At 40.4% G+C, this 23,468-nt stretch overlaps 1 protein-coding gene across 5 annotated transcripts in view; it reads left to right on the top strand.

The window, feature by feature from the left end:
• The window catches only part of LOC138745821 (UPF0606 protein KIAA1549), a 350,579-nt gene that overhangs the window by 123,860 nt on the left and 203,251 nt on the right, over positions 1 to 23,468 (top strand). For all 5 annotated transcript variants that reach the window (XM_069903162.1, XM_069903161.1, XM_069903164.1 and 2 more), the window contains exon 3: positions 7,289 to 7,380. In XM_069903162.1, coding sequence (XP_069759263.1) covers positions 7,289 to 7,380 — 92 coding nt within the window. The remainder of the gene's footprint in view (positions 1 to 7,288; positions 7,381 to 23,468) is intronic.

Genomic DNA, 23,468 nt, shown 5'->3' with positions numbered 1-23,468 from the left:
ATTTAAATAAAGGGAATTATGGTGGTATGAGACAGGAGTTGAGTAAGATTGATTGGGTGGTGTTTATGGTGGGGGTGGGGGGTGACAGTGGATAGACAATGGAAAGATCTAATGGAAGAATTGCAGAAATCGTTTGGCATAAAAATAAACCAAAAAAGGTGACTCAACCCTGGATAACAAGGGAAATTAGAGACAGCATTAGGTAGAGAGAGCATATCAATTGGCCAAAAAAAGTACCAAATCCGAAGACTGGGAGCAGTTCAAGATGCAGCAAAGGAGGACAAAGGGATTAATCAAGAGGGCAAAAATAAATTACGAAAGTAAGCTTGCGGCAAATATAAAAACCGACTGCAAAAGCTTTTATAAATATGTCAAGAGGAAAAGATTGGTGGAATCCAGAGTAGGTCCCTTGCAGTCAGAATCAGGGGAATATATAATGGGGAATAAGGAAATGGCAGACCAATTAAATTCTTACTTTAGGTCTGTTTTCACAAGAGAGGATACAAATAACCTCCCAAGGATGTTGGGAAACATAGAGACTAATGCAAGGGAGGAGCTGAAAGAAATCAGTATCTCTAAGGACATGGTCTTGGGTAGATTGAAGGCTGATAAATCCCAAGGGCCTGATAATCTACATCCTAGGGTACTTAAGGAAGTGGACATTCTTCAGTATAAGGGAATTAGGGGTTACGGAGAGAAGGCGGTGACAGGGTACTGAACTTTAAGATCAGCCATGATCTCATTGAATGGCGGAGCAGGCTCGAAGGGCCTAATGACCTACTCCTGCTCTTATCTTCTATGTTTCTATGTATGTTGTTACAGCAAAATTCTTTGGATTTGTGTTCCAAGACTCTGCTAATAAAGCAATTTAAAGGGCCTTTTTGTTTATTGTCTCCTGCAACTTGGCGACATCTATTTACATGGATGCAAATAGTGCAATGCACTCCAATTATCATTCGTACTGTTATGACCAATTTGAAAATATGGAAAAATTGTTTGACCCTACAAGTCAAGTAAAAACAAGTCGCGGAAGCATATATGGGTGAGTGTGCGTGCGCGCCAGTAAGGGTGCACCATGGGATGGACGGATGCACATGCACGCACAAACACACAGTCCACACACGCAGTGGTTACAGGGAAAGGTTAAATTAGTTAATATTGTGCAAAAGACATTATGACAGTACAGGTCCAGTTGAGACACCTTGAACCCTGCTTGCTGCATCAAATGGGTTCAGAATAGGTTTGACCGGTTCAAGGAGAATCAAGTCTGAACACATGATATCAATAAATATGCATAGGGGACTCACTTAAGGGCACATACAGACTAACATAGATGCCAATAATACACAAATAGCTACACATCAGGTGCAAATAAATCACTGCTAAACATTCTGACCTCTGGAATGGGTTGAGTACAATACCTACCACCTTTCTCTATCTCTAGAAGTCACAGCACACTAATAAATAGTAAATTAATTACAACTAACAAGTGTATCAAAGGAACCAAATCCCCAGCACTTGTGCCCACTGCTTGTGATCCAGGACAGGCTGTCAGCCCTCGAGTTGCCAGTGACCTGGAATTTAGTGATGGTCTCCATGTAGCATCATGAAAAGTGAACGACAAAAAAAACCTGCTACATGCTGCTTTTTCAATGCGAGGCCTCTCCGTGTGACCTCAGAGGACCAATCACCCATAGGCCTTGCCTGTGGGCAGATCTAACCCTTAATTGGCAGGTGAGGTCAATTTTGATCTCAGGCTTGCCAGAGAGGTCACACGACCATCCACAATCTACATTCCCACCAGGTTCCAGATGGAGAGATCACATAACTGTCCACAATCCATGGTACAGTGTTTCATGAATGTGTGCACATATACGCACACTTGTGGCAACGGTGTGTGTGTGCGTGTGTGTGTGTGTGTGTGTGTGTATACACACACACTGCCCTCCACAATGTTTGGGACAGACACTTTTTTTCTTCATTTGCTGATGACAGAAGAATTCTAATCAAAATGAATAAAAATCCCCAAATGCCTATCTGATAGATGAGAAACACTCTTCAGGAGTCAGGATGTGTCAATAACTAGTGTCTGCAGAAGACTTCATGAACAGAAATACAGAGAATAAATTGCAAGGCAAAAACCATTAGTTAGCCACAGAAACCAATTTGCCAAGAAGAATTTAAAGGAACCTGTGGAATTCTGTGAAAAGGCCTTGTGGACAGATGAGACCAAAATTAACCTGTATCAAAGTGATGGCAAGAGAAAAGTATAGAGACATAAAGGAACTGCCTAAGATCCAAAGCATGCCACCTCATCTGTGAATCATAGTGGTGGGGGTTTTATGGACTCAACATGTATGATTGCTGCAGATTATGGCACAATTATCTTTATTGATGATGTAACTGCTAATAGCCGTAGAAAAATAAATTCTGAGGTGTACAGAAACAACTGCTCAAGCACGAACAACTGCCTCCAAACTTATTTGATGGTGTGTCATCCTACAGTAAGACAATGATCCCAAACATAAAGCAATAATGGAGTTTTTCAAAGCTAAAAACTCAAGTTTTTGAATGACCAAGTCAGTCACCTGATCTAAATCCAATTGAGCATGTGCTGAAGAGAAAACAGAAAGGGTCAAGCCCCCGAAACGAGCAGGAGCTGAAGACGGCTGGCAGAGCATCATCAGAAAAGGTACTCGGCAGCTGGTGATGACAGTGAATCACAGACTTCAGGCAGTAATTGCATGCAAGGGATATGCAACAAAGTATTAAACACAACTGCCATATATTTCAGTGTACAAGTCATTCTCATTTTAAGGGTTTTAAGGTATATCTGGTGTATAAGTCGACCTCAATTTTCTGGCTGCCTGAGGTGCCCCATTGACCAGTGTATAAGTTGACCCCTGAAGCTCGTGATGCCTGAGATGTCCATTTACCCCCCCCCCCCAGTAGATTGCATGGATTGATCAGGGCGCTATCTGGAGATGATTGCTATCTGGAGTTGATTGCTGTCATAACCTAAAAGGCAGCACGTGACGAAAATGTGAAGCGAACTTTAAGTGGAAAGTGATAGAAATGGCCAAGAAAGCCAACAACTGCGCTGCTAGAAAAAAAATTGATGTACATGAGAAGTTGGTAAGAGATTGAAGGAAGAAAGAAGAGAATTTAAGAAAATTACCAAAAAGGAATCACTTGTTGGCCAGAGTTTGATAAATCACATTGCAGAATGGGTATGTGAACAAAGGCACGATTGCTACATAGTCAACCAAAATAAAAATAGGAACATTTGCACTTTAATTCATTTTTTTCTTTAGTTTTATAATTTTTGTATAAATGGATGTGGTTTTAAAACTCTTAAATAAAATATTAAAAAAAACATTGCATTGCAATGGACCAATTCGCACCCAGACCTCAGTGATGTTGAGGCTGCAGTCAGCTGGTGCAACCGTTTCATGAACAGGAAAGATCTGGTATTATGCCAAAAAAAAAGATCTTGATCATAAAGTTGTAAGGTTTCACCAATTTATTGTACGGAACTGGCAGAAATACCAGTTTGCTTTGGCAAATATCAGATACATGGACGAAACCCCTATGAATTTCAACCTAATAGGCAATAGAACAGTGGAATGGAAAGGTGTTAAAACGGTTCAAACCAGAAGTACAGGCCCAAAAGGACCAGGTTTCCCATGATGTTATTGTGCATGGCCGACGGGACAAAGTTATGACCGATGGTAATCTTAAAACACAAAATTAAACCGACAATGAAATTCCCTGCAGTTATTTTTGTACATTTTTATGAAAAAGGATGGATGAAAATGGTATAACACTATGGATAAACAATGTGTGGAACAGGCGGCCAGGTGGTATACACAAAGAACGAAGTGTGCTGGTCTGGGATATGTTTCATAGCCACTTAACTGAGAACACTGAAAGTAGATTAGCACTGCATAATACTGCATGGCAGTTATCCTGGGTGGTTTGACATCCATATTGCAACCTCTTGATGTCTGCTTGAACAAACTGTTCAAAGACCATGTGTGCGAGGAATGGAATACATGGATGTTGAGTGCAAAAAAGTCATTTACAAAAGGGGACGGGCAATGTGTGCTGCATCACTTGATATGCTGTGTAACCGTGCTCAAGGCATGGGACAAAGTTAAAATAGAGACTGATAAAAGCGTTTTAAAAAGTGCGGTATCTCTTATGATGGCCCGGAAGATGATTTATTGTGGGACACTGACGATGAAGCTGACCCGCATTATCAGATAAAGACTGGGACCCATACAATGACTGTTTAAAGAGTGAGAGTATAGATCTTTGCTTCAGACAATGATAGCGAGAGTGATTTTCGAGGGTTCTAAATGTGTTGTTATCAGACAATGACAGCGATTTTGAAGGGTGTTAATCTTTGTTGTTTCCAATAAAAATCAGATCAGTGCAGATTGGATTTTGAGCCGAATTTAAGGTCACAAAAGTATATCCTGTATATAAGTTGACCCCCATTTTAATTTGAGAGGTATTTTTGGTGTCGCGACTCAACATATGCCAAAATATAGGGTACTTTAATATACATATCTTTGCTATGTCCCAAGTATTGTGGTACCCTGAAATGAGGGAACTATGCATAAAAAATGCTGTAATTTCTACATTGTCAAACCAAAATGTATACAAATAACCTTGAATAAAATTTGGAATGTGCACTTTAATCACATGTAAATTGATAGTAAAATTAAAACAGTGGAGCACAGGGGAAATAAAGGAAAAAATGTCTTTGTCCCAAACTTCATGTGTGTGTGTCTTTATGTTGTTCAAGTTTATCACAATCTGGTTGTACAAGTACAGCTCAATGAAGTAGCATTCTCCAGTCCTCCATACTAAACCATGCAAGCATAGAGACATAATATACAGACAAATAATATCTTTTTTTTTTCTTTGGCTTGGCTTCGCGGACGAAGATTTATGGAGGGGGTAAAAAAGTCCACGTCAGCTGCAGGCTCGTTTGTGGCTGACAAGTCCGATGCGGGACAGGCAGACACGGTTGCAGCGGTTGCAGGGGAAAATTGGTTGGTTGGGGTTGGGTGTTGGGTTTTTCCTCCTTTGCCTTTTGTCAGTGAGGTGGGCTCTGCGGTCTTCTTCAAAGGAGGTTGCTGTCCGCCAAACTGTGAGGCGCCAAGATGCACGGTTTGAGGCGTTATCAGCCCACTGGCGGTGGTCAATGTGGCAGGCACCAAGAGATTTCTTTAGGCAGTCCTTGTACCTTTTCTTTGGTGCACCTCTGTCACGGTGGCCAGTGGAGAGCTCGCCATATAACACGATCTTGGGAAGGCGATGGTCCTCCATTCTGGAGACGTGACCCATCCAGCGCAGCTGGATCTTCAGCAGCGTGGACTCGATGCTGTCGACCTCTGCCATCTCGAGTACTTCGACGTTAGGGATGAAAGCGCTCCAATGGATGTTGAGGATGGAGCGGAGACAACGCTGGTGGAAGCGTTCTAGGAGCCGTAGGTGGTGCCGATAGAGGACCCATGATTCGGATCCGAACAGGAGTGTGGGTATGACAACGGCTCTGTATACGCTTATCTTTGTGAGGTTTTTCAGTTGGTTGTTTTTCCAGACTCTTTTGTGTAGTCTTCCAAAGGCACTATTTGCCTTGGCGAGTCTGTTGTCTATCTCATTATCGATCCTTGCATCTGATGAAATGGTGCAGCCGAGATAGGTAAACTGGTTGACCGTTTTGAGTTTTGTGTGCCCGATGGAGATGTGGGGGGGCTGGTAGTCATGGTGGGGAGCTGGCTGATGGAGGACCTCAGTTTTCTTCAGGCTGACTTCCAGGCCAAACATTTTGGCAGTTTCCGCAAAGCAGGACGTCAAGCGCTGAAGAGCTGGCTCTGAATGGGCAACTAAAGCGGCATCGTCTGCTAAGAGTAGTTCACGGACAAGTTTCTCTTGTGTCCTGGTGTGAGCTTGCAGGCGCCTCAGATTGAAGAGACTGCCATCCGTGCGGTACCGGATGTAAACAGCGTCTTCATTGTTGGGGTCTTTCATGCCATGCCCTTTTTCCATTGGTACAGATATCTTTTGATTTACACACTTTTCAAGTTTTATGCCTAATGAGCTTGTATCCAGGTGCAGGACCATTTTTAACCAGGAATATATTTATCACTGTGACATGAAACTATTGGAAGATCCGTTTTATCCTGAGATTAAAGTTCATAATCCTTACTCAGGCCTGTGTGCGGGAGGGCGGGGTTTGCAGGCGATCGGGTTGGACAACGACAGTGTGGGGGCATCGGCTCTCGCTGCAGGGCGGCATCTCGGCGGATCAGCGGCCCCGTCATCGTGAGTCGTGGGTCGGCCTGCGGCAGGGAGGGGGAGTGGGCAACGGTCCTGGCGAGGTCAGGTTCCGGGCGCTGGGAAGCGGCCTTGGCTTCCCCTGACACCAGCCAGGCCCCAAAACCAGAGTCCACGGTGAGACCCTGCAACGTAAACAGAGGAGGTGGGGGCGATTAGCGGGCTGACGCCAATGCATTCTGGGATTTGTTGTATTACTGTGCATGCGCTATACTGGCGCGGCGGCCAGTGGGCCACCTCTAATACATTTTTGAAATGATCTTGCAGGCCAAATATAATTATATCGCGGGCCAAATTTGGCATGTGTGATCTACATTCTTCCAACCGGCATTTTTGTCTTGTCATGTGAGAGGAAACCAGAACGCCAAGGGTTGTACTGGTACAATTGGATGACAAATACATTTGCACTACAAAGCTGAATAAGCTCGGTGTGATTTGATCTGACTTGATGTTGACTTCACCTAGCATTTTTTTCCATCATTATGCATCGTTCTCCTGACACATTTGATCTCCAAATCCATCAGCAAACCCTTTACATGCTTGATTCTCAGCACAGGCCAGGGCCAATTTCTGTTTGAAATCAAATGACTTTGATTATTACTATTTGACCACTAAATCACTTTGTTGGCTATAAATTGTGCGTTCCAAAATTCTGCTGATTATATTATTTTATGTTGACCATTTCAAAATTGAATTATTTGGGGAATCTCTGTAGAAATATTATGTCAGGCATCTGATAATAAATACCTGGTATGTCAAATAAGTCAAATGTTTGGTTTCATTTGTCCCTTCCATAATCGTCCTCTGTTCTGTGTAGTAATTGTCATTTGATGACTGTGTATATTTAAGAAGAAAAAGATTTAGTTTTATCTATTGCTAAAATGTACATTTCTAATATAATATTCAGAAAGTAATAGTGTATATATTTTCTCTACAGTTCTTTCTGACAAGGTCACAACACTGCAGGATGTGGTTAGATCAATTGAGGATGTACTAAGCCAGCATTTCAAACTGCATGTGGAACTTCAGGTATTCACTGCATATCTGATCTTGACCCGAGGATTTGGATGGGGCGGTTCGTGAGTTTGGACTTGAGATCCATTGTTTGAACTATATTGAATTTAGTCTATTATTTATTATTAGAGTTCATTTCTCATTGCCACAAATCTGAGTCCATTTCATATTTCAGAAACTTTTGTCTTATTTGTTTCCAAAGCTCTTTCTCAGACATTTCAAATCTGTGAATTACATATTGTTTATTTTAAGGCAATTGGCCCATATGCCACTAAATTCTATATTATGGATATTTCTGCTGAAAATATAAAGCACCAGTAGACAAAGTATCATAACTGTTTATGCTTATAACAAAATTAATGTGTCCTTTTTTATAATTAATAATATTGTGTTGTTATTCCAATTGTGTAACATCCTATTTATTCTAAAAATGTCCATTGGAAAAAAGTTCTGCTAACTTTTATGATCTATTTCAAAATCTAAACTCTTTCGATATTTGTCATTACCAAAAACATGATTTATATTAATACTCGGGAGTAAGATGTCATGCCTCTACTTTAATATTTAAACAGACTTGCTGTAAAGATGAGCTGGTACATTGTGTTGCTGATGTGGTTCTTGTAACTCCTGTTGTAGACGTTATCTTCAACGTTGCTGAGATTAGCGTTGCTCTCTGCTTCATCAGTCTGTTATCTCCCGGATACCATGCTCCATTTCATTTTCTGGCCTGTCTCTATTTGGATTATGTATGTCTTTGAAGTATCATATTTATTAATAAATATAGTTAGGTTCCATGTTTTCATAACTGGATGCTGTATGTACAATCCATGCCCTCTCAACAACTCAGGTCATTTAACTTTGTTGTAGTTATGACTTCACGTTCATCTTATGGAAGATAGCTCAGCATGACATTAGTTGTGTTCTGAGCTTCCTTCATTTTTCTCCAGTTGATAAGGGTTCTCTATGACTGTTTGGACGGTTGCTTTAATGAAACCATGTCCTCTTGTACACTGTGGGGATGAGTCACAATGCTGAAGCTGTGTCACTCTGCACTCAAGGTGAAAAAACAATGGCGGCATGGCCAGTGCTGCTGTGCAGCAGTACTGATGTTGGTGAGGACCTGGGAGAGCATCTCTCTGCAGGGTCCAACTGCCTGCTTCTGATAGCAGCAGCTCCATATAGGCTTTAAATGGCCTGTTGCAGGAGCCAGCATTTAAAAAAAAATCTTGCAACCAAGGAAGTCTGTGCCCAAGACGGTGGTGTTTGTGCTGGGCAGTGTAGAACCAGGGTTTGTAGTCTCCAGGGGAGCAGCAGACAGCCGCCGGGCACCAGAAATGGGGAGAACCCCTCCAGGTAGAGAAGAAGAAGCATGGAAAGCCATCCTACAGGGAAGGTGACCATGGTAGCAGACCAGCAAGGTGTTCAGTGGCTGAAGAACCCACACTGTTGCTACTGGTGACTTGTGGTTAAAGGACCCACACAGGCTGTGGGCTGCTAAAGAATGGCTCATAGGAGCCAGGTATTGGAACTGAGGTTCGAGAGAGTGCTGAGGGCAAGAAGGGCTCCTAAAAGGTCTCAGGTGCTGAAGGTTTTTTCATCATATCAGAGGGCTGGATCTGGAGTTCTGCCAGTGGTTAAAAAAGGAGTCTTGTGTGCAGCAGAAGGCTGCGGGACTGCTTGAGGCATATCGACAGATACTTAGTGTCTCTGAAAGGACTCTCTTTTGCTTCTTTCTTTTATTGTTAGGGGTGCCAGGCAATACTCATGGTTTCTTTTTGTTTGCCTCACGGAAAACAAAATAAAGAATATCAGGAGGAAGAATGGGAGCAGGAAGAGTACAGACCAACAGAAAAGTGCTGTTAACTGGATATAATAAGAGGAAAGGTGAGAATTGATTTTGGCTCGATGAAAGGAGACAGAAAGAAAAGGGTAGAGAGAGAGAGAGAGACAGAGCTGGACTAAAGGAAATGGGAGTGGGGAGAGGGCTTAACAGAAACCAGATAAACAATGTTAATGCCACCTGTATGGAGACACTATTCCTCCAATGTGCGGGTGGTCTCAGTCTGGCAGTGCATGAGACCATGGACAGATGTATCAGCAAGGGAATGGGGCACGAAATTGAAATGGCTGGCCACTGGGAGACAGACCCAATGTGCTCAATAAAGTAATCTCCCAGTCTGCATCTAGTCTCTCTGATATAGAGGTGACTACAACAGGAGGCAGTAGATGACCCAGTAGATTTACAAGTGTTGCTTCACTTGGAAGGACTGTTTTGGGCCTGAATGGTGGTGAGGGAGGACTTGTGGGTGCAAGTGGAGTATCTCCTGCGATCACAAGGGTAGGTGCCAAGGAGGTGTTTATAAGGGAGAAATGGGCGAAGGAGTCAAGGGACTCTTTCCCTAGGCTTTAATTCAGATGCCTGACTTTTTACACTCACTCATTTAGGAATGGCTCAGGCCTGAAACATTGGTAATGTATCTTTACCTCCTGTGGAGGCTGTGAGACCAGTTTGGTTTCCTCAGTATTTCTGTGTTTTGACTACAATCACAGCACCTGCAGACTTTTGTATTTCACTTCATCTTTAATTTTGCAAGCAGGTTTTCGATTGCTGTAGCAGTTGTTGCAATCTCCAGTCTTTAATCCTTCTAATGAATGGGAACTTCCCTGCAGTTATGCGATACTATTTCATGTTGTGTGCGAACAATCAAATCCCACTTTTTGCCTATCTCTTTGGCTTGGCTTCACGGACGAAGATTTATGGAGGGGGTAAATGTCCACGTCAGCTGCAGGCTCGTTTGTGGCTGACAAGTCCGATGCGGGACAGGCAGACACGGTTGCAGCGGTTGCAGGGGAAAATTGGTTGGTTGGGGTTGGGTGTTGGGTTTTTCCTCCTTTGCCTTTTGTCAGTGAGGTGGGCTCTGCGGTCTTCTTCAAAGGAGGTTGCTGCCCGCCAAACTGTGAGGCGCCAAGATGCACGGTTTGAGGCGATATCAGCCCACTGGCGGTGGTCAATGTGGCAGGCACCAAGAGATTTCTTTAGGCAGTCCTTGTACCTTTTCTTTGGTGCACCTCTGTCACGGTGGCCAGTGGAGAGCTCGCCATATAACACGATCTTGGGAAGGCGATGGTCCTCCATTCTGGAGACGTGACCCACCCAGCGCAGCTGGATCTTCAGCAGCGTGGACTCGATGCTGTCGACCTCTGCCATCTCGAGTACTTCGACGTTAGGGATGAAAGCGCTCCAATGGATGTTGAGGATGGAGCGGAGACAACGCTGGTGGAAGCGTTCTAGGAGCCGTAGGTGATGCCGGTAGAGGACCCATGATTCGGAGCCGAACAGGAGTGTGGGTATGACAACGGCTCTGTATACGCTAATCTTTGTGAGGTTTTTCACTTGGTTGTTTTTCCAGACTCTTTTGTGTAGTCTTCCAAAGGCGCTATTTGCCTTGACGAGTCTGTTGTCTATCTCGTTGTCGATCCTTGCATCTGATGAAATGGTGCAGCCGAGATAGGTAAACTGGTTGACCATTTTGAGTTTTGTGTGCCCGATGGAGAAGTGGGGGCTGGTAGTCATGGTGGGGAGCTGGCTGATGGAGGACCTCAGTTTTCTTCAGGCTGACTTCCAGGCCAAACATTTTGGCAGTTTCCGCAAAACAGGACGTCAAGCGCTGAAGAGCTGGCTCTGAATGGGCAACTAAAGCGGCATCGTCTGCAAAGAGTAGTTCACGGACAAGTTTCTCTTGTGTCTTGGTGTGAGCTTGCAGGCGCCTAAGGTTATAACTTAAACACATCTTGATGAAGGGCTCAGGAATAAAATATTGGTTCTATCTCTTTGCTTTCAGTTGAGTTTCTCTGGCACTTTTGTGTATTGCCCCACTTTGTGCCATAGTGGAAGTGGTATCTTGTCACCATAAATCACTTTTTCTAGTGTATTTTTGTCCTTACTGAATATGCTGCCTACAATTTTCATCTTTACAGATCAATCCAATGTACAACTGATGTTCTCTCATTCAAGGAGCCTTGCATTTTGTGGACTAATTTTCCTTACAAATTTTTGTATGGCTGTGATGACTCCAGATCCTGCCACTTGAATACCATCTTCCAGTGAACTTTCTTTATTAATTGAGCAATAACATCTTGTTCTCACTAAGTTTGTCTTATCTTTAAGTCCACTCTTGAATCACTTTTTTTCTTGGGAGGCTCTTCAAAATGGCATGAATGTTTCACATTAACGAAGTAGTGTATTTTCATATCTAGATCTCTTGTACTTCTCTGGCCATTGTTGAAATGAAGTATTTCCAAACACCATTTCTTTGGCTGATTAATATCTCAAAGTAAAAAATCATAACTTTGAATTATCAATAGTAATTATTTTCAGCTTTGGGTCTCATATTACCTGACAATATTGAATGGGACTGTTTTGGCCCATTGAATCAAGGAGTAGTCACATTTCTCATTAATTTTCCTTGCAACTTATTCTCCTTCATTTCCATCACCAGCCAACTCCCACCTCAAGATTCCATCGTGAACGTACTCTCTGTGGAAATTTACAGAGGCCAATTAATCTACCAACCTGGATATCCATCTTCACCTTTGTGGTCCAATTCAGTTTGCAGCTGACGTACCTCAATTTGCATTAAGATCCAAGAGGTCATGTATCCTTTGCATCTGGAGGAAACCCAGAGTCACAGGGAGAACATGGAAACTCCCCACAGCCTATACTGGATGTTATGTTTAAAGCTGGGTTACTGGGACTTAGATGTAGTATAAATATACATGGGTGCAAATGTAGGCATCTGCTCCTTTTAAGCTTCCTCCAGCATTCATCAGTATCATGGTTAATCATGTATGTTTGTGCAATGCCCGGCCTGACAACATGTCCATTGATGTTCAGAAACTTATCAATCTTGTTTTGAATAAATACAGTGATGATCTATCACATCCTTCAAGGGTAGAGAACTCCAAAGTTTCACCCACCTCCCAGGGAAGATTTTTTTCATTTCATTCGTAAATAGCCCACCTCCTTTCCCAAAATGTACCTCCCAACCCAGACAACTCCCCTACATCTAGCCTATCAAGCCTTTTAAGAATTTTATGCTTCAATAAGATCTCTTTGGAACCATAGAACATTACATTACAGAAACAGGCCCCTTTGGCCCTTCTAGTCTGTGCTCAATCATTTTTATACCTAGTCCCACTGACCTACACGTAGTTCATAGTCCTCCATACCTCTCCTATCCATGTACCTGTCCAAATTCTTCTAAAATCTTAAAATTTGGCCCGCATTTACCTCTTCAGCTGGCAACTCATTCCACACTCCTACCACTTTTTGTGTGAAGAAGTTCCCTTCATGTTCCCCCTAAACATTTATCTTTTCACCCTTTTCCTCTGGGTTGATTCTCACCTACCCTCATTGGATAAAGCCTCTCTATATTTACACTGTCTATCCCCCTCATAATTTTAAATATCTTGATCAAATCTCCCCTTTTCTATGCTCCAGGGAATAAAGTCCAAAACTGTTTAACCTTTTCCCTGTAACTCAGTTCCTGAAGTCTGGGCAGCATCCTAATAAATCTTCTCTGCACTCTTTCTATCTTACTGATCTCTTTCCTGTAGTTAGGTGACCAAAACTGCACACAATACTCCAAATTTGGCCTCACCAATGTCTTATACAACTTTACTATAATATCCCAACTCCTATACTCAATACTTTGATTTATGAAGTTCTCTTTTTTTTGTTGGTGTTCTTGTTTCGTCTGATGTGCACAAGTGCAATTAGCTTGCCATTTCATACTACAGTCTTTAACAGATGCCTCTAACTATAATTGATAGTAAGTATCCCATTCACTGTAATACACCAGGTTTGTCTCAGTCCACAGCCCTTTCGTGTTAAAACTTATTTCATAGGATTGAAACCATTGGCATCTTCTTTTATTACTTTTTCTAGCTTTATTTTGTGATCTGACATGAATGAGAGAATTTATTGGAAGAGCCCAAGAAACTCTCCCTTTATCCTTGGTGCTTTCATCTCAATGAGAAATGTGACATTTTCTGTGCTTGGTCTAAGTTAGTCCTGTGCAAATACAGTTCCAAAGAACTTACTTTATTCTCCTTTCAATGCATTTGTTGAAATTTCAAGAGTTCAACAAATCCAGTTCTTGGTATTGCTTTGTGGACATGTCAATTGTGGGATTTTTCATCCACTCAGTTGATCTGGATGTTACCTGCTGTGCTTCATGCTCTCTTGTAGTCTCTGGAAATCTCATCTATCTATTACAGAAACACCAGCTGATTAATCTACAATCCCTGTACATTTTGAAGCATGTGAAGCAACTGGAGCGCCTGGATGAAACCCACAAAGACACTGGGAGAATGTACAAACTCCTTACAATGCCATATTCAAACCTGGATCACTGGTGTTGTAATAGCATTGTGCTAACCGCCACACTAACTGTGGTAAAAGTTTCTCCTCTGTGAGTAGTTGTCTTCCAGTATTTTAGTTGGCTACTGGTTCCTCTTGATTGAAGAATTCTGTGACTACCATATCCTTCCTGTGCACTGATTGGGTTTCTTACTACCAGTTCACCTGATTGGTTGGCTTTGTTATTTTTGCTATTGTCATTTAGGTTCCATTTCAATCTTATTCAAGCTTTCTTTTCAACTAAATGCTTTATGTGGAGAATGAATCGCTCATTCACTTGGATCGATGTTAATACGTTCAAAATCTTCAGTGTTTGACCATGATATCAAAAAAACATGGGATAGATTTGAATTTTCTTTTTTTGTAGCTCATCGGAGACAGCTTTACAATCAGCATGTTACTTTCAATTCGTATTGTTTTCACCATCTGGTTATTTAATGAGATCAACTTCAGTTGTTCACAACTTAGAACAATATAACATTGCAGCACAGAAAACAGGCCTTTCAGTACTTCTAGTCAGTGCCGAACTATTATTCAGTATAGCTCTGCTGACCTGCACCCATTCTATATCTCTCAATACTTCCCCCATTCATGTACCGGTTCATATTTTATCTTAAACATTAAAATTGAGTCTGCATTCACCACTTCAGCTGGCAGCTCATTGCATACACTCACCACTCTGTGTGAAGTTCCCCCTCATGTTTGCCGTAAACTTCTCACCTTTCATCTTTAACCCATGTTATCTGATTGTATCTCACCTAATCTCAGTGGAAAAAGCCTACTTGCATTTACTCTATCTATACCTATCATAATTTTGTATATTTTTTTTATCAAATCTACCCTCATTCTTCTATGCTGCTGGGAATAAAGTCCAACTTGATAAACCTTTCCCTGCAACTCAGTTGTTCAAGTCCCAGCAACATCCTTATAAATCTCCTCTTCACTTTTCAATCTTATTGATATCCTTCCTGTGGTTAGGTGAACAAAATTTCACACAATACTCCAATTTTGGCCTCACCATAGCATCCCAACCCCTATACTTACAAGGCAGTAAGGACGGCAGATCCTCCCATTTATAACACGTAGGTGAATCTCTCTTGATTTATGTGGAAAAGGCGTTCAAAAGTGTGGAACTCCTAGATATGCCATGAATATGAGAACACTTTGCTTCTTTGCTACTTTCTTTCAGGTTTTCAGGAAGATCTTTTTGTGTAAACTGCATGGTATGATGTGCCTTTACTATCCCATATTCAGTTCTACCTTTGCATTGATGGTTTGGGTTTGTTTCTCTTTTTTTAAATCTGGGTGGCGGTGTGGATTTCTCTAATGGCTGCTGTATCCAATCTCTCATTGCAGCTCTACAGTTCTAGTATCTGGTGTGCTATTATAGTCTGTCATTTTCCATGGTATGGCTGTTCTGATTTCATTATTTTTTCATTTAATTCTCTGTATGTTTTCACTTTAAATAAGCACAACTTTTTCTCTTCATTAGGTTTGTCACACAATTGAAGGTTCTTCCATACAAGATGTACATTTTTTTCTATGGTGGTCTACAACTACTCCAGAAGCTGACTTTTAGTGCGCTTTTCATTCTTCTTTCTGATACCAGCTCTATTTCCTTTATAATAAATCAAAATATATCTAAATGCATATATTCAAAATATGGTAACCACTTATTAACAAAAATAGAATAATTGTCATGCAGATTAAATATAATTTTTTCCATAACAATGCAAGCTTTCAATTCATTATGCCATCGCGTTATATTAATCACTATACTATCTTTCCATGTACTTGCTACATATTTTCGAGCTACAGACAATGCTAAATATATAAACGCAATTTGAAATTTATCCAACGCTAATCCCTTTAAAGGAATCATGTAACCCATTAAAAAAATAGATGGATCTAATTGTAACTTAAAATTATATAATTTTTCCAAAATTAACTTAATTTCATCCCAGAATGGTTGTACATGCACACAAGACCAAACAGCATGTAAAAGAGTTCCAGTACATACATCACATCTAAAACAAGAATCCGAATTACTAAAACCATATTTTTTCAATTTCTCTGGGGTTAAATACAAATGATGTAGAATATTGTAATTGACCATTCCATCCCGCACATTCGTCAATTTGTAACACTATCATAACACATATCTGCCCAATAGTCTTCAGGAAAAACAAAAGCTAAATAATTTTCCCATTTAAGCTTAGACTTCTCCCATTCTGGCTTATCCATATTGTCTTGTAATACTTGGTACATAACAGAAATATAACCCCTTTTTGGTATAGAAGAAATCAAAGACTTGAATTCTGTCAATACAGGTAAAATCATCTCTCTACCATACATATTTTTCACCAAAGCTCGAAGTTGATAATAAACAAATAAAAAATTTTCAGCAATATCAAAACGCTCTTTCAATTGATTAAAAGAAAGAAACTGTCCTTCTACAAAACAATCCTGTAATGTTTTTATACACTTAGAATCCCAACTCTTTAAATGACTATTAAACATCGAAAAAGAAATAAGCTGATTATTATATAATGGAGTTAAAATTAACAGCTTACCTTTTGATCCTAAAATCTTATTTTTTTTAATCCATAGTTTTAATAGATGTTTTAATATCGGCATATTATATTCCCTCAACAAATTTACATTCCATCGAAATATAAATTGATACACCTTGACTTCAGAAATACAAGCCATCTCCACTTTAGCCCAACTCGGGGGCTGGTCCAAATCCATCAGTGTACTAATAAATTTCAACTGGGCTGCTTCATAATAATTTTGAAAATGAGGTAATTGAAGCCCATCTAACGCATACTTCCAATTAAGTTTATATAATGCTACCCGTGGTAGTTTACCTTTCCATAAAAATTTTCTCGTAACTTTATTTAAATCCTGAAAGAAACTCTTTGAAGGTATTGATAGAAATAAATATTGAATACAAAGAAAAATATTCATCTTAATACAGTTAACTTGACCAATTAAAGTTAACGGAAGATCTTTCCACTTAATTAAATCTGCTTTAATCTTTTTTAATAATGGAACTAAATTTAACTTCTATAAAGATTGATACTCAGTATTTACAATTATTCCTAAATATTTAATTTTATCAAACCATTTCAGTTTTATAATATTTTTATACTCTGAATAATCTCCTCCGACTGGCAAAATTTCACTCTTGACCCAGTTAACTTTATATCCAGATAATGTTTCATATTGTAATAAATATTCCCGCAAATGTGGCAATGATTGTTCTGGGTTTGTTAAATATATCAAAATATCATCTGCAAATAAATTAATCTTTATACTCTTCATCCATAACTCTCATCCCTCTTATCTGTTGATTCTGCCTTATTGTTTGAGCTAATGGTTCAATAGCCAATGCAAACAGAGCTGGTGACAATGGACAACCTTGTCGAGTTGAACGCGTCAATTTAAACGATGATGAAACTTGACCATTTGTCACCACCTTAGCAGTCGGTTTCGTATATAAAGTTTTAACCCAACCAATAAAAAAAGGGCCAAATTTAAACCTCCAATACTTTAAATAAAAAATCCCATTCGACCCTATCAAAGGCTTTTTCCGCGTCAAGCGCAACCAATACTCCAATTTTGGGCTGCTGTCGATATGCATTGACCAAACTGATCAATTGAAGAATATTGTCTGAAGCATTTCTATTTTTAATAAAACCTGTTTGATCAACATGTATCAATTTAGGTAAATACTTAGCAAGTCGATTTGCTAACACTTTTGCTATAATTTTATAATCAACATTCAATAAAGAAATAGGTCTATACAAAGACACATTCAACGGGTCTCTATGTTTTTTCGGGATGACAGTAATTAAAGAACTAGAGCAAGATTCTGGTAACTCATGCTGTTCAGTCACTTTTTGTAATACCTCCTCAAACACTGAAGATAAATCTTTATAAAAAGTTTGCAGACTTATCAATTTGAATGTTTAATTAATTGATCTAAGCAGCGTTATCATGAGTTGGGTGAGAGGACATATAAGGTACTTGCATGGCAGTTAAAGAAGGAACAGATTTCATGGATTATTCATGCTGTAAAAAAGAATTCAACAGTTACCTATAAACCTCAGGAAATTAATGACCAGTTTTATTCATTTTATAAAAAATTATATACTTCTGAGGGGGAAACAGGATAATGGTTTTATTGATTCTAAGTTAATGTTATCAGCATTAAAAGAGGAGGATATTATGGAAGCTCCGTTTACAGAATTAGAGATTAAGGCAGCTATGTTGGAAATGTCCAATGGAAAGTCACCAGGTGACAACAGGTTTTTGGTGGAATTTTATAAAACTTTTTATGAATATTTCCTTTTCTAAGACATATCTGAAGGATGACTCATAGAATAGTGGGTGTCTTAATCTATTATCAGAAAGCAAGAAACTAGATGCTGGAAATGTAAAATTAAAACAGAAAATTCTCAATAAATATAGAGACCATTTCAGCTATTGTGTTGAAATTACATTTTAAAACATTGATTTGATGTATCTCTCCACTGAAGCAACCTGATATGTTGAGTATCTCTGCATTTTCTATTTCAGTATCACCACCTGTCTGTTTGTGGCTTTCTGTGCTTTGTCTCTTCTTCCTGATCAAAGCTTTATGCATGTATATAGTATGCTGAGTGCCTAATGACTTGGTCCACCTGCCATTCATCTCTATTTCCTTACACTTACTGTTTCTATTTTTAACCCTTATAAGGAACTCATCAACAGGCTCATCTGGTTCTTCCCTTTAGCTTTGGAACTTTTACCTGTGGATGTGGTGGCTTGATTTCAGCTCAAGGTGTGTGCTGATTTTTTTTCTTTGAAGGACTTTTATTCTCTAACTGGCATATTTCTCAATTCTTGAAAAGATCCAATTCTTCTCTCCCATCTACAAAAAGATAAACAATTAGAAATCACCTGAATTTCTGCTAACATTTTTAAATGTCCCAACAACATCATTGACCTCACAATTGATAAAACCATGAAGCTCTGTAATGTTCACAACCATTGTTCACACATTTGATAAATAAAACCTTCAGCACAAAGTTTTGATTTTTTAAAGAGTCAAATTCAGAATGCATATTGTTTATGCATGTTAAAACATTTTTCATTAGACTGCTGCCATTATATAACATTACTGTTGCCAGAATTCTGCTAATTACACAAAGATTGGTTTATATGCTGTTTATTTTCAAACTATGGGCCAAATGTAATCAAGAGATACAGTCTTTAATTTTTACATGGTTTAAGTGCCAAAAGTACTACTTATCTCTGTCACAGTATAAACCCCAATTCATTCCATTCATTCTTGAAATGGTAATAGAAAAATTGCATAAAGATATGTTTAATTTTTTTTCAGTATTCCTTTCAGTCAGGAGGAACAGAAATGTACATCTAGTTTCACAAATCAAACATTGGTCCTATTGAACAGGGCTTCCTACCTTCCTCAAATAAATATACAACTAAATTAATTTGCTCAGAACCTTGCTAAATATTTTGCATCACAGAGACCTTACAGAGGCATCCTGCAATTCATTTTCTGCTTTCATCCAACTACTGGAGATAGAATAGAAGCACTAATAGTTTTTAATGGAGAGAGACTTTTTTCTCGCTGGATGGTCTCAAATATGGGAACATTATTTCAGAAGTTAGAATTCATGAGAAGAAGCTCTTTGCAGATTGTAAATCTATAGAATTCTCCACATAGGGTTACATGTTGAATATATTTAACTATGATCTGTTGATTTTTGGATGCCAAGATAGAACCCATGTTTAGCGTCAGCATGTTTAACAGTAAGGCATTAGTTTGTATTATTAATAATCAAAAGAATTTAAAAAAAACATTGTTAGACTTTGGCAGATAGGCAAAAGGAGTATTTGACTTGGTTTTGCTTCATATAGCTTGAAAATACATTTATTTTAGATGTAATTGAACAGTAGATTATTTCCACCAGAGAGACTTGTCCCATGGGACAAAAATGGATAGACTGTGTCACTATTTTCTGGAATTTTGAAAAGTGGTGAATGATCACACTGAAATTCTTAAAAACCTTGATAGGATGATTGTTTTTCAAGATTAGTTGGAATTAATGATTATTGTCCCAGAATAACTATGATAAGAAAAAATGTCCTTTACTTTGAAGATAATGTTTTTAGATTCCCAAGCCTTGGAGACTGTATAAGTTTATTTGATTTGTCTATTCAACAAATAAGTGCATTTTTGATATCAAGGCAACTGGAGAATGTGGGACAAGAGCGGGACAGTTTATCTAATGTGGAGATGCATAGCTCAACAGGCTTGAGTGACAATATTCTACTCCTACTTGTTATAATCTTGGAGTATCAAAAACTGTTTCCTCATCTGCATTTTCATCTACACTTTTTCATTGCTTGAACAATCCCATAACATAGCGGATGACTTACTTTCACCCTGGTTTTATAGATTTTGAGGTGGCTAGTGAAGCCAGTATGAGAACTCCAGACACTTCCACAGATGGAGTAGGTGTTGGTCAAGGGGGCAGACAGGTGGGTAGACTATTCTTTCTGCCATTTAGCAACAAATTTCTCAATATCATCTCAAATGTTCCTCCAATTTGAGAGATCATGGACCCTGAGATTCCCAGGTGATAGTGGGGATATTGCGTTTTTTTCAAGGAACATTAAATCTTTTCCTCTGACTGCCACATACTCTTTTTCTGTTTTGGTGCTTAGAATAGGATCTGTTTAGGGAGTCTGTTATTAAACTCCTGAAGACTATGAGTCAAGTTACCTTTATTTATCGTTCATTCCATGCTCACACAGTAAAGACAAGAAATGCTTCAGGACCAAGGAGCATATTTACATAAATATAAGATAAAATAGAAATTAAACACATTAAAATATTAAGACGTACATAGTAAAACTCCACAGGGATCTATCCACATATGTTCTGGGAATTCAGGAGTCTGATGGCTTGGGGGGGGGGGAAAACTTGCCTAATTTGGATGTAAGGACCTGAGTGCTGCAGTAGCTCCTACCAGATGGAGAACAGTTTACATGAGGGGTGCGTGGAGCCCTTCACACTGTTATTGCCTTGTACCTGCATCGAAAGAGGTATAGGTGCCACAAGACTCACATGATTAGTTTGAGGAACAGCTGCTCCCTCCACTGTCAATCTGCTCAACAATAAATGCAATCAGGGGCTCATTTAAGGACTTTTACTTTTGCTCTCTTTTTCACCCTGTAGTACACAGTCAAATCATTTACATTTCTTTCTTTGTGTACGTGTGCATTATGCACTACCAATAAGTGGTAATTCTGCCTCACCTGCAGGGAAAAAAAAACCTCAGGGTCGTCTGTGATCTGACATATGCACTCTGACAATAAATGTGAAATCAGATTTCAGACCTATGCTATTTTTCAGTATATGTGAGTAAAAAGCAGGCAAGAGCCTGAATTAAAAGGCCGGGCAGAAGGGTAAAAATGGGAAGAGGGAGGAGTACAGACAAACTTGGATATGGATAGAAAGACAGGAGAGAGGAAAAGTGAGAATTGATTGGGGAGAGGGTGTTTTTCGCTCTGCAAAAGAAAGACAGGAAAAAGGGAAAGGTACAGAGCTAGAGGAAAGGAGACATAGGAAAAGATGGGGAAGGGAGGGACTCTCAGAAACAGGAGAAGTTGATGTTAATGCCATCTGGTTGGAGGGTGCCCAGGAGGAAGATGAAGTGTTATTCCTCCAATTTGTGGGTGGTCTCAGTCTGTCAGTGCATGGACAGAAATGTCAGGAAGGGATTGGGCTGGGGAATGGGTGGGAGATCCCCGCTATTGTGGCAAACAGAGCTGAGGAGCTCAACAAAGTGAAACAATCACCGATCACGTAGCCATGTACAACTTAGCCAGTAAGCTGCTGCTTCTGGAAGCTTTACTTGACCCAAAGAAACAGATGAAGTCTATCAGCAACCCCAGGGTAATTGGCTGGTCCAGGCTCTCCCATTTGCTGTCTCCTAAGACTTCTGTGATGGAAGACAGGAAGTTTAGGAGACCAAGCTGTCTGATGACCCTCTGTTTGCCCGTCTGCAAGGATGTGACTGAGCTGTCCTCTTCCTTAAGGCTGTGAATCACATGGCTCCCTCTGTGAACCTTTTGGAAGAAGAAAAGAGAGCACGTTTCATCCACTCCACTGTGCGGACTCTGTATCAGAAGATGATCTTGGAGGACTCGGAGTTGAATAGCATAGAATGCCGGTTCTTCACCCCTCTGTTCCTTTATTGCATCCACCTGTCTGAACTGCAGAAGGAGAGGTGCTGCAGGTCAGTCTGGGGTTGGCTCTGTATCCTTTGCCTTTGTCTTGCTCTCTGAACACCGTTGAGAAAAAGGAACCTCTTTGGTTACTTGTTCTCCTTGGTTACTTCCCACCAGATTCCAGGAAGGATTTTACGGTTCTCCAACCAGGGTAGTCCTTCCTTATTTCCTTCACATTCTCTGGGGTCAGCAACTTCATGTTCAACTTCCACCTTTGCCTGCCTACCTTCTGGTCCTCCTGCAGGTGACAACAGGCGTGAAGTAGGCAGTGTTCACAGAAGAACAATGAAGTGACGTTAGTGATTCTGATCATGACAGACTAAACATTTAAGACAAAGTCTATCCGACACTGGACTGAGCTCCACCTGCAGGATTGCTGAAGGCATTTCACAGCTCTGCTTCTTTACCATCTCCATCAGGAGTCTGCAGGAGTTGTCCAGTCTGCTGTCGGAACTCCCAGTTTGTCCAGCCACAGTTGAACCCACCGACTGGAACGGCAGGCCTGGACGTCGCAATCAATGATGGGAGCTGTTGGATGACGACGTGCCTCTCACTCTGCATGGGCGAGCTGCACACACTGATCAGCCAGAACAAGGGGTCATGAAACTTTAGATCCACCACGAGTCAGGTCTGACTACCTAATGGTGTTGGGGATCTGGTTTGGAGGGGCCGAAGACATGTAACAGAAGTCTGGTCAGAGTGGATCGCAAATGTCAAATTGGATATGTGGACACAGGACTCCCTCTAAATAAAAGGGAGAAGCTGGTCCCGGAACTGCTGCATGTGACGCAGCTGTGGCCCATCTCCCACATCTCTGCCTTGACTATCATCACAGCTGTCTTCCTGTTCATATGAAGATCTAAGTTGGAAACGATCCAAAGGGTCGCCATGTACAAGTCACCAGACAGTGGGGGCAAGGCTGTACCACACGTGGCTCTAATCCTGATGATCACTTTCAAGTGTAGCTGCATCAGGCTATATATGGAATCAAAGTATGAAGACACTAAGTGCCACTATGTGCTAAGGTTCTATGTGTCCAAGATATTGCAAAGGATGGGCCTCGCTATGCAATGTCCCAGTCAGCTAGACATCATCACACTACCTAATTTTTTGTGGTCAGCATAGAATGTCCTGCAGACACTGAGACTTGAGGACTCAATGGATACGGTGGGGTGGTTTCCATGACAGGTTATCTGGTGGAATGCTCATTGCAAATCCTCACAAACAAACATCAGGACTTGGCCTAGCTGGCGATGAGAGGAGCCCTCCCAGTCAGATCCTTCCTTTACAACTGGATATCACCCATAACACGGTTAGGCAGGCATGGTTAGCATAGCAATTAGTGCAACATTGTTACAGCGCCAGCGATCGG

Source organism: Narcine bancroftii, chromosome 11 (assembly GCF_036971445.1).
Source record: "Narcine bancroftii isolate sNarBan1 chromosome 11, sNarBan1.hap1, whole genome shotgun sequence".
Lineage (NCBI taxonomy): Eukaryota > Metazoa > Chordata > Chondrichthyes > Torpediniformes > Narcinidae > Narcine > Narcine bancroftii.
This window is presented reverse-complemented; position numbering and strand designations above follow the sequence as displayed.